Source organism: Phyllostomus discolor, chromosome 9, assembly GCF_004126475.2.
Source record: "Phyllostomus discolor isolate MPI-MPIP mPhyDis1 chromosome 9, mPhyDis1.pri.v3, whole genome shotgun sequence".
In the NCBI taxonomy this organism is placed as follows: Eukaryota; Metazoa; Chordata; class Mammalia; order Chiroptera; family Phyllostomidae; genus Phyllostomus; species Phyllostomus discolor.
The window spans coordinates 42,834,727-42,849,507 of record NC_040911.2 but is presented as its reverse complement, the minus strand read 5'-3'; the positions used below and the strand labels follow the sequence as shown (position 1 = coordinate 42,849,507).

The window sequence follows — 14,781 nt, the reverse complement described above, 5'->3', positions numbered from 1 at the left end:
ACACAGTTTACAGGGGAACAGCTGTAGAGTGGAGTAAGCCAAGAATCACATGAATGATTTGGAACATGAGGAAGAAAAAGATATGCATAATCAGTACAGCAAAAAGAAAAGAGAATCTGAAAAATCAAGGATAGTATAAGGAGACAACTGCAAGCATTCCAGTGTTCACATCATAGAGGTGCTAGAGGGAGAAGAGAAAGAGCAAGAAATTGAAACTTATTTGAGAAAATAATAAAAGAAAACTTACCTCATTTGGTGAAGGAAATAAACATACAAGCCCAGGAAACACAGAGTCCCAAACACGATGGATACAAAGAGGGCCACACCAAGACAGATCATAATTAAAATGTCAAAGATAAAGAGAGAATCTTAAAAGCAAGAGAAAAGCAGGTAATTACCTACAAAAAATTTTCGTTAAGACTGTCAGCTGGTTTCTCAAAAGAAACTTTGCAGGATAGAAGGGATTGTCAAGAACTATTAATGCCCTGGCTGGTGTGTCTCAGTGGATTGAGTGCTGGCCTGCAAACCAGAAGTTCACCAGTTTGATTTCCAGTCAGGACACATGCCTGGGTTGCCGGCTAGGCCCCCAGTTGGGGCTGTGCAAGAGGCAACTGATTGATGTCTCTCTCATACATCGATGTTTCTGTCTCTCTCTGCCTTCTCTCTCTAAAAATAAATACTGTGTTTTTGAACTATAAGACGCTCTTCTTGTTGTTGTTGTTGTCTTGTTTTGTTTTCCCCTCCCCCAAATTTGGGAGGAATAATGGTTGTTAATGCTGCTGTTGAGTTCTGTTTACATTTACATTGGTGATATATTATGTTATTAAATATTTTACTACATTTTTTGCTTCAAAATTTTCCCCCCTATTTTCCTCCTCTAAAACCTAGGTGCATCTTATGGTCTGAAAAGTACAGTAAATAAAATCTAAAAAAAAAAAGTATTCAAAGATGAAAAGCAAGGACCTACAACCTAGACTACTCTATCCCGCAAAGCATATCATTTAGAATTGAAGGGCAGATAAAGTACATCCCAGACAAGATAAAGCTAAAGGTATTCATCATCACCAAACCATTAGTATAGAAATGTTAAAGGGACTTATTTAAGAAGAAGATCAAAAACTATAAACATTAAAAAGACAAACATAATTATCAACAATTGAGTGTAAACAAACAAAGTAAGGAGCAAAACAAAGCAGAACCAGATGTGCAGAACATTGGAGGTGACCAGTTGGGAGTGGGTCTGGGGGAATAAGAGAAAATGGTGCAGGGATAAAGAAGTACAAATTGGGTAGTTCCAGAATAGGCAGGGGGATGTTACGAGCAAGTGCAGGAAATAGAGTTGCTAAAGAACTTACACGCATGACCCATGGACATGAACAAAGGAGGAGAGGACTCTCTGGAGGCGTGAGGGGTGCATTGTGGAGGGGGGTCAAGGGGTAAAAAATTGGGACAACTGTAGTAGCATAATCAATAAAGTTTTTGAAAAGGTATTATAAGACTCTCCCTCTACCTCTCTCTCTGCTTCCTTTGTATATCTTCTAACACAAAGGTGGCCACCATACCCTCCATGCCTAGCTCCCATTAACTCAGCAACCCAGTGGAAAGAGAGCTTCCCCTTCCTACACAATATCAGTGTTTCATCTCCCCCACCAAGTGGGTTACATATATCTTGGGACCAGTCACTATAGCTTGAGGTGGAATATATTGATTAGCCTGGCTTGGATGATAGCTCATCTCAACTCTCTGAAGCCACACCTGAAATAGATGGTATGAATAGAGAGGAGATAGATCCCCACAGGACAGTCAGAGATAGTCTTAACAAAAGCAAGTGTTTTGCTACAGCCAGTACTCTCAAAAGTAAATCAGGGCAGGTTGCTTTCAACCTGTCAGTCAACATGTTGAGTGAGATTAAGCCAGTAGTAGGGGATTTGAATAGTAGCATTTCCATATATTCAAATGGTGCTGTTTGTAGCAACCGTTTACTAGAGTACTACATCAAGAGTGAGTGTTTGTTTTAAAATAATCATCTTCGAAACCACTCACCTCATCTTGTGCCATCTGTTAAAATATTTTTAATATTTTTTCTTTGTTGCCTAAAGAGCTTATTGCATATTCTTCTAAGTGCCCGCGAGTGTTGGCACACTGTGATACGAGATTTAATTTTTGGAAAGAACCAAACTCATTGCAAATCAAATCAAAAGACATAGTCAGAAATGTTATACTTGAGCTCTAAAAGTAAGGTTATAAGGGAGTGGATTAATTTTTCTAAGGTGGTATAAAAACAGTTCATTTTTGTATCCCAAGGAAGCATTATTTTTCTCAGATATTTTAGGTAATGGATAACCTCCAAAAATGAAAATTTTGAGGGAGGGTATTAATTTTATTTTTACTAAAAATAAAATTATTTATACAAAAATAAAAAATCATTTTATTTTTTAACTAAAAATAAAATTATTTATTAAAAATAATTAATTATAAAAATAATTTTATTTTAGTAAAAAATAAAGTAGCTTTAAATAATTCATTTGTCTAATTTAACTTAAAGAATTTATACAACAATCAACAAAGGATATTTTATATGTTCAACTTGTACTTGAATAATTTAATTATTTCACTTAAGTAATCTTGAGAAACCTAAATTTGCTACTATGGAACAAATTTAGTTTTCCCCCCACCCTTTGCTTATAGTCCTAAAAGAATTACATATTTCTTTATTTTATTTTTTTTAGTTTTTACATAACTTTTTCAGTTAGAAAACAGTCTTCCTATGGTTGTGGAAGAAGCTGCTATATTACAGCTGCTTTAGAAATCTTAAATGACTCTAGATGCTTATATGACTTCAGCCAGTTTATTATGAAAACATTTAAAAAATGTATCTGCATCTTGGCTGGGTGGTTCAGTTGGTTGGAGTGTCATGCCATATACTAAAATGTTACAGGTTCAATTCCCAGCCAGGGCACAAGTTGCGGGTTTGATCTGGGGTGCATACAAGAGGCAGCTGGTTGATGTTTCTCTTTCTCCCTCTTTCCCTCTCCCTCTGGAATACATCCTCATGTGAAACTCAAATAAAACTGGAGTTTACAAGGTTATTCATACAAGTTTCAAAAGTTGGTATTTATTATGTATAGTACTTAAAAGAATTTATGCACAGCCTGGAGATAAACAGCTATGTTTTTTTGAAGTGATATAATAGCAGTTGGCATTATATATAAACAGTCCTTACTTTGCAACTGTAGTATAAACCTGTAAAAATGGCTGGGTAAGCTGAAGCTGTGCAAAACAAACTTTTTATATCAGTGAAAAAAAATTAGGATTTTCCATGTCTTTTACAAATATTTGTCACAACTTTAAAGTTGTTTACTGTCAGTTATAAATGTATAGGGAAATGAAAAATAGATTTAGTACACTGCAAATTAAAGCATCAGAAACATTGAGAACTAAAGTGTTATTTTTCTAAAACAGGTAATTTTTAACAGTGCTTGCCTTCTTAATGTTAAACTCATGATATGGAACAAGTATCTTTTCTCTGTCTTGGCAAATTGTCATACTTTGTAGGTTTAGATTAGCTTCCAACTTTTCATCCTTTGAATTTTCAATGTCATGAAGTATCTCGGAGTTCCTTTGACATGAAATTTTTTGCCTGTGCTACTTTCCTCAAGACCATTGTCATCCTTTTTGTCAGAACCACTTTTCTTCTTTGTATTGGCAAGCTCACTGTCACCAGGTTCCTCTGCCTGCACATCTTAAGTCTCAAATGGCAGCAGGGTCACTGTTCCCACCATCACCTATTTCTTTACACTCCATTTGAAGTTTACTTCCAATGCTATTACTTTTTGTTTCTATACTACACTTTGATCTTGGGCAATTTCCTCTTTCAATTACTTTTTTATAAAATTATCACTGGGAGACAACAAGGAGGTAACACAATGTGCTTTGCTGTCTGAACTGAGTAACAGTAGTGCTGGACCAGTCACAGACTTGGAAAAAGTCACAAGATGGGTTATTGATCATGATGGCATCTGTTATTTCTGTAGTGATTGGTGGGTAGAAGAGCTGGCAGTGAAGTTGTACCTTCTGTAGTCACTCACATTTAACATACTGTGGTAATTGAAATTTGCATTTATCTGAACCATGCAAGGTGAGACCTACCTTTGCTTTAACTCTGAAAGTGCTCAGATGTTTTATAAGGACGATTCCTCTTTTATAACATTTGGAAATTAAATAATTATAAATGTTTATATGTTATAAAATATATGATAAAACATTTTCTTTCAATCCCTGATTACCATCCCCTTCTCATGCTACCCCCCAAGACTTGTTTGTTTTTTTTAGCATGGGGGTTTTTTTAGGGAGGGGCAGTTAGCAGTGTTTTTCTGGGGTTGTCACTCTAGGAATCTCAATACGGTTTGGCTTGAGAACCCAGAATTTAGGCTTAGTTTACCTTAAATGAAAGACTCATAATGCTAAATCTCACTTGTTTCTCCACTTAGATTGATATAGAAATCAATGGAGATGCAGTGGATCTTCATATGAAATTGGGTGACAATGGAGAAGCTTTCTTTGTGGAGGAGACTGAAGAGGAATATGTAAGTCCTAGTGGGTCATATCCACTTTATGCATTGTATTCAGGTCTCTGGTGCATATCCCAAAACAGAAATGCTCCATTTTCATGGTTAATTGTACAGATGATTGTTGCTAGTTAAGCAGGCTTTCATTTAGATTGAAGAACTGATCTGTCAGAAGGAAGCTGGGGGAGCGAGAAGGACCTTTTTTCCGTGCCAGATTTCAGGGTACAGAGAGAATGCAGAAGGCCTTTGTACTTGTTCTTTTAGTAAGGAAAGGCACATCTTTCTAGCTTTAATGAGCTTTATTTATTTAGTGTCTGTTACAGTGTACATCTTGACTTGAATACATTTGAATTCTGTCTAAATAATGAAGGTGTATCTCGGTGAAGTGGTTTCTTAGGGTCCAAGGGATTTGAATTAATGGGCCTAGACCCTTTATAAACAATTATTGCATGTTTGGCTTCTTACACAAGAGAGCACAATTTTTTTTTTTAAAGATTTTATTTATTCTTAGAAAGAGGAGAAGAGAAAGAGAAAGAGAGGGAGAGAAACATCAATGTGTGGTTGCCTCTCATGCGCCCCCCAACTGGGGACTTGGCCTGCAACCCGGCATGTCACCCAGACTGGGAATCAACCAGCGACCCTTGGTTCACAGGCCCACGCTCAATTCACTAAACTACACCAGCCAGGGCACAATTTTTCATTACCGACACACATTCTTTTGCCTTCCCCTCCTCCCCCCACTCTCCTCCTCTCTTCCTCTTTTCCTCTTCTCCTTATGTCTACTAATTCGAATGGTAAACTGTTCTCGATAGATTTAATGTGGATCTTTTTACAAATTCTTAGAAGGCATTGTTACCTCTTTTATCATAAAGAATAAAATCTCAGATAGCAAAAATGATAAGCTTCAAGTTATGAGGGAATAGGACTACTTTTTTGGGTTTTGAAGACTAACTGCCAGTTTGATGTCATACATTGACAAAGAAAAAAAATTACCAAAAAATCAACTTTAGCAGAATGAGATTATCTTTTTTTTAATTTAGAGAGAAGCCAACATCTTAGGTACCAGTATGTAAGGCAACATATCATACTGATTATGAAGGGAACCTTATCAGACCAGCATTTTCCTAGTACCTTAATTACTTGTTTTTAATATCTTGTTTGCATTTACTTGGCCTAAATAAAGTTGTTCCTCATGGGATAAGCAAGGCAGAATAAAGCAATTAGTGAGTTATTAGGGGAATAAAATATTTTGGTGTATTTCTTAAAATCACATGTAATTCATTACACTGATGGGCTTAATATAAATCAACAAGTGAAAGACAGGGTCATTGATAGTTTGTTTACCTGGTTTTTCATGGTCAGTTCTTCTGATGATGCCATTTAAATTATGTTAGCAAGATTAACTTGGAAAGTGTTAACTTTCCAGCCATTTTTCCTATTCCGTGTATAACTAAATTTGCCAGATTTTCCTTCTGTATACTAGTGGCCTAGTTTAGTGTGACTTTCTTACCTTCAGCAACTGTGTTCTTTCTATCACTGTGAAAAATTGCATATTCAGAGAATGTTATTTGATTCACTGCCCAGTTTGCCATGGACAACTTTCTTTCTTCTCCATGTTCTCTTTAAGGAAAAACTTCCTGCTTACCTTGCCACTTCACCAATTCCTACTGAAGATCAGTTCTTTAAAGACATTGACTCCTCTTTGGTAAAATCAGGTGGAAATGAAAGACCGTCTCAGAGTTCCGACGTCTCACACATCTTGGAGACAGAGACAGTTTTTACTCCAAGTTCTGTGAAAAAGAAAAAACGAAGGAGAAAGAAATGCAAACAGGACAGTAAAAAGGAAGACCAGGCAGCTTCCCCTGCTGCGGAAGACACCATGGATGTGGATCTGAGCTCTGATGATGACAAGGGGGCCCAGTCAGCAAGGTAGGGAGGGCTCTTGGTCTGGGAAGGCTCTTTGTACAAGTGCCAGGTGCCTGTGCATAGAGTTTGGGTAAAGTGAGAGTGAGAAGCTGGGTTTTCTTTTAAAGATTTTATTTATTTTTAGAGAGGAGAAGGGAGGGAGGAAGAGAGGGGAAGAAACATCAATGTGCGTGGTTGCCTCTCCCACACCGGGGACCCGGCCCATAGTCCAGGCATGTGTCCTGATTGGGTATCGAACTGGTGACCCTTTGGTTCACAGGCCAGTGCTCAATCCACTGAGACACACCAGCCAGGGCTCTGTGTGTGTGTGTGTGTGTGTGTGTGTGTGTTAAGGGTCTACAGTGTGAGGTATGGACTTGTTTTTCCCCTCAACAGTTTGTTGTAGAATCAAGTAAGAGAGGCATCTTCTTTTTTTCTTTCTGTAACTCGGTAAAATTTGCCATCAGACATCCTGTTATGTTGTTCAAGTATCATTTGAAACACACTGGCAATGTGTGTCTTTTCATCCAGTAAGTTTCCAAAAGCTAGATAAATTGTAAGTCTCGAGGAGAATCTCAACTAGTGACTTGCCACTACGTAAGCAGACATAAACATCAGAACTACTGCCCACCCAAATGGTCTTGTGCCTGGTATGTCGGCTATTCCTGAGTATTGCTAAGAAGAAGAAAGATCAAAGATATGAACAATAAAATGGCAATAAATACGTATCTATTCCCAAATGACTCTAAAAAAAAAACCCCAATAAATAAAGAAGCAGAATAGACACAGGCTCATAAACGTAGGGAACATTTTTTTTTAATTTTAATTGTTGTTCAAGTATAGTTTTCTATCTTTTACTTCCATCCCATCCCACCCCACCTACCCAGTCCTTGCCACCTCCCTCCCATTTCCACCCCCCGCTCCCTAGTTTTTGTCCATGTGTCCTTTATCCTTGTTCCTGTAAACCCTTCCCCTTTTCCCCTGAAATTCCCTCCCCTCTCCCTTCTGGACACTGTCAGCCTGTTCTGTATTTTAGTGTCTTTGGTTATATTTTGCTTGTTTCTTTGTTTTGTTATTTAGGTTCCTGTTAAAGGTGAGATCATATGGTATTTGTCTTTCACCGTCTGGCTTATTTTGCTTAGCATAATGCTTTCCAGTTCCATCCATGCTGTCATAAAGGGTAGGAGCTCCTTCTTTCTTTTTGCTGCATAGAATTCCATTGTGTAAATGTACCATAGGTTTTTGATCCATTCATTTACTGATGGGCACCTAGGTTGCTTCCAGCACTTGGCTATTGTAAATTGTGCTGCTATGAACATTGGGGTGCATAGGTTCTTTTGGATTGGTGTTTCAGAGTTCTTAGGATATAATCCTAGCAGTGGAATTGCCGGGTCAAAAGCCAGATCCATTTTTGGTTTTCTTAGAAAACTCCATACTGTTTCCCATAGTGGTTGTACCAGTCTGCATTCCCACCAACAGTGCACTAGGGTTCCCTTTTCTCCATGACCTCTCCAACACTTGTTTGTTGCTTTGTTTATGATGGCCATTCTGACTGGTGTGAAGTGGTATCTCATTGTGGTTTTTGTTTGCATCTCTCTGATAGCTAGCGATATTGAGCATCTTTTCATGTGTCTCTGGATCCTCTGTGTGTCCTCCTTGGAAAAGTGTCTGTTGAAGTCCTTTGCCCATTTTTTAATTGGGTTGCTTGTCTTCTTAGAGTGGAGTCATGTAAGTTCTTTATATATTTTGGAGATTAAACCCTTGTCTGAGGTATCCTTGGCAAATATGTTTTCCTATACAATGGGTTCTTTTTTTTAGTTTAATATTCTTTTCTTTATTAGCCATGCAGTTTTTTTATTTTGATGAAATCCCATTTGTTTATTCTTTCCTTTATGTTCCTTCTCTAGGGGACATATCAGTAAAAATGTTTCTGCATGAAATAGCTGAGATTTTTCCTGCCTTTGTTCTCCTCTAGGACTTCAGTGGTGTTACAACTTATATTTAAATATTTTATTCACTTTGAATTTATTTGTAGAGAACATTTTGACTACCAGATGGGAGGCGGGTGGAGGGGATGCGAGAAAAAGATGAAGGGATTAAGAAGTAAAATTGGTTGTTACCAAGTAGTCATGGGGATGTAAAGTACAGCTTAGGGAATATAGTCAGTAATATTGTAACAACTGTTCATGGTGTCAGATGGGTACTAGATTAATTGGGGTGATCATTTACTTATATAATGTTTGATCACTGGAGTGTACACCTGAAACTATGTAATATTGTATGTCAACTGTACAATCATTGAAAATTAAAAATGACTTAAATTTATTTAAAAAACCTTATGTGCCCTGGTCAGGTGGTTCAGTTGGATGAATATCATCCTGAACACCGTAAGGTTGCTTATTTGATTCTCTGATCGGGGCATGTATGAGAGGCAACCGATTGAGCAGCCAAAACATTCTAGTAAGTTAAAGAGGAAAGGAGGGTTTGGGTTTTTTTATTTTAAGTGAGAAATTTTGATGACTACTTATTTACCAACTCAGTGGAAGAACTCAAAATAGATATGTTTTCAAGTCAACACTTTCTGGGGTGGAAAGGTAACAATTTGGGGTAGAACATAAAATTTTTTCGTTTAAGATTTTATTTTTAGAAGATTATCTTCCACCTGTCCCACTCAGTCATTGCACTGGCACAGGAAGAACCAGAGGTATATCAGTGGGGTGCTTATCTTCATGGGTGACCACTGAACAAGAAGCTGCTGCTCACAGTTGTCCCTAAATTTCTAAACGCTTTATTGGGGTGGGGAAGAATGGCATGATGACATATATGCTGGTCTACTTACATGCTTTGAACACCTTAGCTGCTGAAAAAAAGATCATTACTTCCTAGGAAAATTAGTGCTTTGAAGTTCTCTTCATTGTGGAAAAGAAGGAAAATAATTTCTTTCTCTAGTTATGGAAACCAAATAGATACCAATTGTAAACTTTGTCTTGATCTAGTGTGTGCTTAATTTACCAAGCTTTGTTAAATGGTCAAATCAGGAAAAAAAAAACCCTATGCTGTTACTATATTATAATTGTATTGGGTTGGCCAAAAAGTTTAGTCTCTGTTTTCGGTATGATGGCTCTGGTGTAGCACTTAGTTGTCTTTAACGTCATTCAAAACCATTCTGTTAGATTGTATTGTGACAGCTGTCATATCAGCATGCATTTAAAAGAAACTTGCCAAACTGGCGAATTTTTGTGTAGCCATTTTAATATTGAAGATGGGAGAAAATATGCAACATTTTCAACATATTATACTTTATTATATTTCAAGAAGGGCAGAAACACAACCGACATGCAAAAACAGATTTTGGAAGTATAGAGAAGGTGCTGTGACTGAAGGTGTCCAAAGAGGTTTGCGAAGTTTGGTGCTGGAGATTTCTCTCTGGACAATAGTGATCAAATCAAGACATTAATTGAGAACAATCAACATTATACCACACAGGAAATAACTAGCATACTCAAAATATCCAAATCTTTAATAGTTATTGGTGAAAATGAAAAATATGTCTTTATTTTATGGAAAAAACCATATAGACTTTGGCCAACCCAGTACTCTGCTAATGAATAACATAGTATAATATTTTTTTTTGGCAAAACTGTTAATTTATTTTCCGAAACTTTAAGATCTGGGTTGTAAGTTCTGGAACAAAATTCTACATTTGATAGTAATTTTTAATATATGAAATATTTTTCTACCCATCTTTTATTACTCATCAACTGTCATATTTGTGATGTTCTCCTCCTACACTAAATACCGACTTTGATTTCATTTCTCCTAAATTACAGAATTCCTCTGTTAGAACTAAACAAAAGACAGAAAGTGGAAAGTACTTTAAGCTCTACACACCAGTGTAAACTATATCTATACAATTGTTTAGTACTGAATAAATTAATGAATTGAGGCAATTTTTTAGTATCAAAATACTAGATGGGAAGAGCTGAATTATAAATGTTCTAAACTCTCCTTTTATATCATTGATTTCCAAAGAATTTTAAGCTAATTAAAAGTACCACACTTTCTTAAAAAGAGATACCATCCTTTTCATTCTGCTTTCAGTGTCCTAAGAGTTACTTATCCTTCCCTTTCCTAGGAGAATATACCAAGAGACCCTTTGAGATCCTTTATTGGATTTTGTGCCTTAAGAACAGTGTAAAAAATTCCTTTAAAATTTTTGGCTTATTTATATCAAAATGTGTAGTGGGCAAGGAATGTGTTCTTTTGAGAAAAACTTGAAATACACATTCATCTAAATTCTATTTGGATTAACATTGTAATTTTGCCCTAAGTATTATAGTGTTAAGTAATAATACTACCTTAAGTATTAAGTAAGTAACACTGTAGTATTGCCTAAGTATTAAGTAATACTGCCTTAATCCCTGGAAATACTTTGCCAACTAAAATTCTTCTAAGATCTACCAGAAAAAGACCCTGAAGTAACACTTTTGCCTTCAAAGTTTTATTGACGAGTGTTCAACAGAGTCCTTTGTTATAACATAATAGAACTAAGCTTAGAACTTTGAATAACCTGCAGCTTTATTTCTATTTTTTAATTACAGTTGGCATTCAAGGTTATCTTAATTTCAGGTGTACAGCATAGTAACAGCCTGCAGCTTTAACTTGGGAAGTTAAATATTTCTGAAACGTATGTAAAGTCACCTACTAGATGCTCAAGAGTCATTGTTCTAAAGGGATTTTGTAAATAAGTTCTGCAAGTGAACACATGGCAGAAATGTTAGTGCATGCCTTTCCGGATTGTGTGGAAGGCTGCATGAACTACATTTATTGGTGTACTGATGTGTTCTACAATGACAGGGTTGCCCGCTTCTCTCATTAATCCAGAACTTTGCTTGCTTGGTAAGCAGGCATATCAGAATGCATGTACACTAGGACTTTGTAATAATTTTCATGAGCTTCATGTTTTGTAGGTACCCGTGAATCACTGATGCTACCTGCTACTTGGAGGAACTCTTTCCTGAAACTTCCTTAAAACAGGATCCACTTAATAATGCAGCCAACAGAAATACAATACAAGGACTTTTTTTTTTCCTTAGGAAAAAAGGACATAGGAAAACAAGATGTAGTAACAGTTGTGAAAGTTCAGGTCATATACTGAAATAAGTGCTGAACTGATAAAAGGTAAAAGACTGAACTAGTTACACTTCTGATTGTGGAGTAGCAGCTTCCTGATCACACCAGGCCTTTGTTTCCTTTTTTTTCTTTTTCTTTTTAAATCCTCACTGGAGGATATTTTCTCATTGCTTTTAGAGAGAGGGGAAGGGAGAGAGAATGAGAGAAACATCGACTGGTTGCCTTCTTGTATGTGCCCTGATCAGAGATCAAACCCAACCTGGGTGTGTGCCCTGAGATGGAATCAGACCCACTACTTTTTGGTCTACTGGATGACTCTCCAACCAACTGAGCCACACCAGCCAGGGTTAGGGCTTCATTTCTTAATCTATGAAATAAGAGAATTAAACTACATAGTTTGCAAGGCGCTTTCCAGCTCAGCATTTAGATTCTAAATAATTTGAGTGAAGATATTTAGGGTCAAAAGTATTAGCATCGTATTAAATGGCACATTAAAGAATTTGAGAGAAAAAGAATAGAAAGTCTGTTGGTTTTGCAGTTGCAAGATCTAGAATTACGTGCTCTCGGAATTTGTAACCTTTAAATACCTTACCCTCCTCAGCCCCTTAGCACTTAGGAAAGAAATTGTTTCCAGAGAAGATACCTAAAATAAAATTTTATGTTATTTTGATAGGTAGCCTTCTATTTAAAGTCTTCAAGAATTTCATTCATAGCAGAATTAAGACTAATGAAAGTTTTTTGAAGGAGGTGGATGAAAGAGTATCATTCTTTAAAGCCAGTTACTGTTTCAAAGCTAGAAGAAACTCGATTGGTGGAAATTGGAGAGCTTTAAACTACATAGGGCTTTGTGTAAGCTGTACCTAGTGAATCTGTATCCATCCCTAAATTTGGACTTTTGGTTAAATATAGTACAAAAGCCTTGTTTGTCCCTCTAGAGGATGTATGTATGTATTCAGAACATAGACCTAAGCAGAAAAAGCCTATTGGAGGGGAGAAACTTTTCTGATTGGACAATGCTGTAGCACAATGTTGAGTGCAAGTGTGTGAAACATGGCACTAATAGAAATGTATAAAATACCCAGCGATAACAGCAGGGAACCTCTATTTTTAATCCACAAAAATGGACTTGCTTTACAAGTTATATCTGGGAATTCAGTGCAAAGAACCTAAATTTTTTAATTAAATTTATTGGGGTATTGGTTAATAACATTATGTAATTTTCTGGTGTACAAGATCATAATAGCTGTATACTTTATTGCATACTTGCCATGCAAAGTTTAGTTTCCTTCTGCTACCACCTATTTGATCCCCTTTACCTACTTTACCCTTCCCAGATCCCCTTTCCCCTCTGGAAACCACCATTCTGTTGTATCTGAGTTTGTTTGTTACTTTTTGTTTTATATTCCACAATGAGGGAAATTATAGTTTTTGTCCTTTTCCATCTGACTTAATTCACTTAGCATAATACTCTCAAGGTCCATCCATATTGTTACAAATGGTAATATTCCTTCTTTTTTATGGGTGAGTAACTATCCACTGTGTGTGTGTGTGTGTGTGTGTGTGTGTGTGTGACATCTTTATTTAGTCATCTTTTGGTGGTCACGTTGTTTACATGTCTTGGCTATTGTAATGATGCACTGAACCTACAGATATATAAAAAGATGTTCAACATCACTAGTTACTAGGAAAATAGAAAATCAAAACTACAATGAGGTACCACTTCACACCTATTACAATGACTGTTATCAAGAAGATATGAAATAACGAGTTTTGGAGAGGATGTGGAGAACAGGGAACCATCGTACACTGTAGAAATGTAAAATTAGTGCAGGCACTATGGAAGATAGTATGGAGGTCTGTAAAAAAAACTAGAACTAGAGCTACTATATGAGATCTGTCCAGAAAGTATCCAGCCTTGTGATATGAAAACTAGACACAATTATGAAAGAAGATATGAGAAACATTGTATATAGTACAATGATACCTTAGTCTCCTTCAAAATAAGCACGTTGGGACCTCACACAGTTCTCCCAATTGTCATCAGCTGATCGATCATATTTTCCTGAATCTCACTGACAGCCCGAAGTTTCTTTCCTTTCACTAGTGATTTTTGTTTTGGGAAAAGCCAGAAGTTGCAGGACACCAAATATGGCCTGTAAGTAGGCTGAGGCACCTGGGTAATTTGATGTTTTGCCAAAGAAACTGTTCACGCAACGTTATGCATCAGCCAGGTGCGTTGTAGCGATGAAGCTGCCAGTCACCAGTTGCCCATAGCTGCAGCCTTCTGAATCACCTGAAGAGCTTCCACAGAAGAATGTTCAAGCTTAATGCAAAATTTGATACAGATTCATTGGTCTGCTTGTTCAAGTCATTTTGAATGCAATGGCCACACAGTACACATGTTCACTCAATGGTGTCTACTACCCCCACTGACTAGCACAATGAAGTCATCATTGTTCACACAAGTGCATTCCAGTCCACTCTTCTTGGCTGCCAGGTTACATTAATGTCAGGCAAACTTTTTTCCAGACAGACCTTGTATGATCCAGCAATTCCTCTTCTGGGTATTTACCTTGAAAAAAATGAAAACACATATTTGTAAAGATATATGTACCCCTGTGTTCATTTCAACCTAAGACTTTTCCCAGACAGCATCTATTGCCTGAGGCTTCATGCTTCATCTCCTGATTTAGTTAGTTACTGGCTTCTAGAGTCCTCTCTGTGTTCTTGGTGACATGAATCTTACAGCTTGCTCCTTGCTCTTCCTCCTCTTCATTTCTGTCACAGTAGACAGAAACATTGCATGTTCCTTTCAGTTCTGTTATGAGGTATCTTTTATGGGAAATATCCAAATGCAAATTTAGATCATTAGTCACACTGAAATTTATTGACCAGTACTGTGCAAAGGTTAAGGATAAACATATTGTTAACAGAGTTAGTGACCTTTGGTCATTATAGTTAGCAACCCCATTTATCTCTTACATACTACCATTTAAATAGATGTACCATTTAGACCTGATTTATCCCACATAAGTCATTTAGTCTATTTATATTGATTTTCTCCCAACTTTTTCAAAATTGAGGTATAATTTACACACAGCAATATTCATAGGTCTTAAATATGCAAATTCAGTGGATTTTGATAGTTGCATATATATCATGTAACCTCTGTTGG

General features: G+C 36.7%; 1 protein-coding gene across 1 annotated transcript in view; it reads left to right on the top strand.

Annotated features, from left to right (window-relative positions):
• Positions 1–14,781, top strand: part of LPIN2 (lipin 2) — a 65,502-nt gene that overhangs the window by 27,307 nt on the left and 23,414 nt on the right. The window contains 2 exon segments of the mRNA XM_036009253.1: positions 4,491–4,586; positions 6,196–6,497. Coding sequence (XP_035865146.1) covers positions 4,491–4,586; positions 6,196–6,497 — 398 coding nt within the window.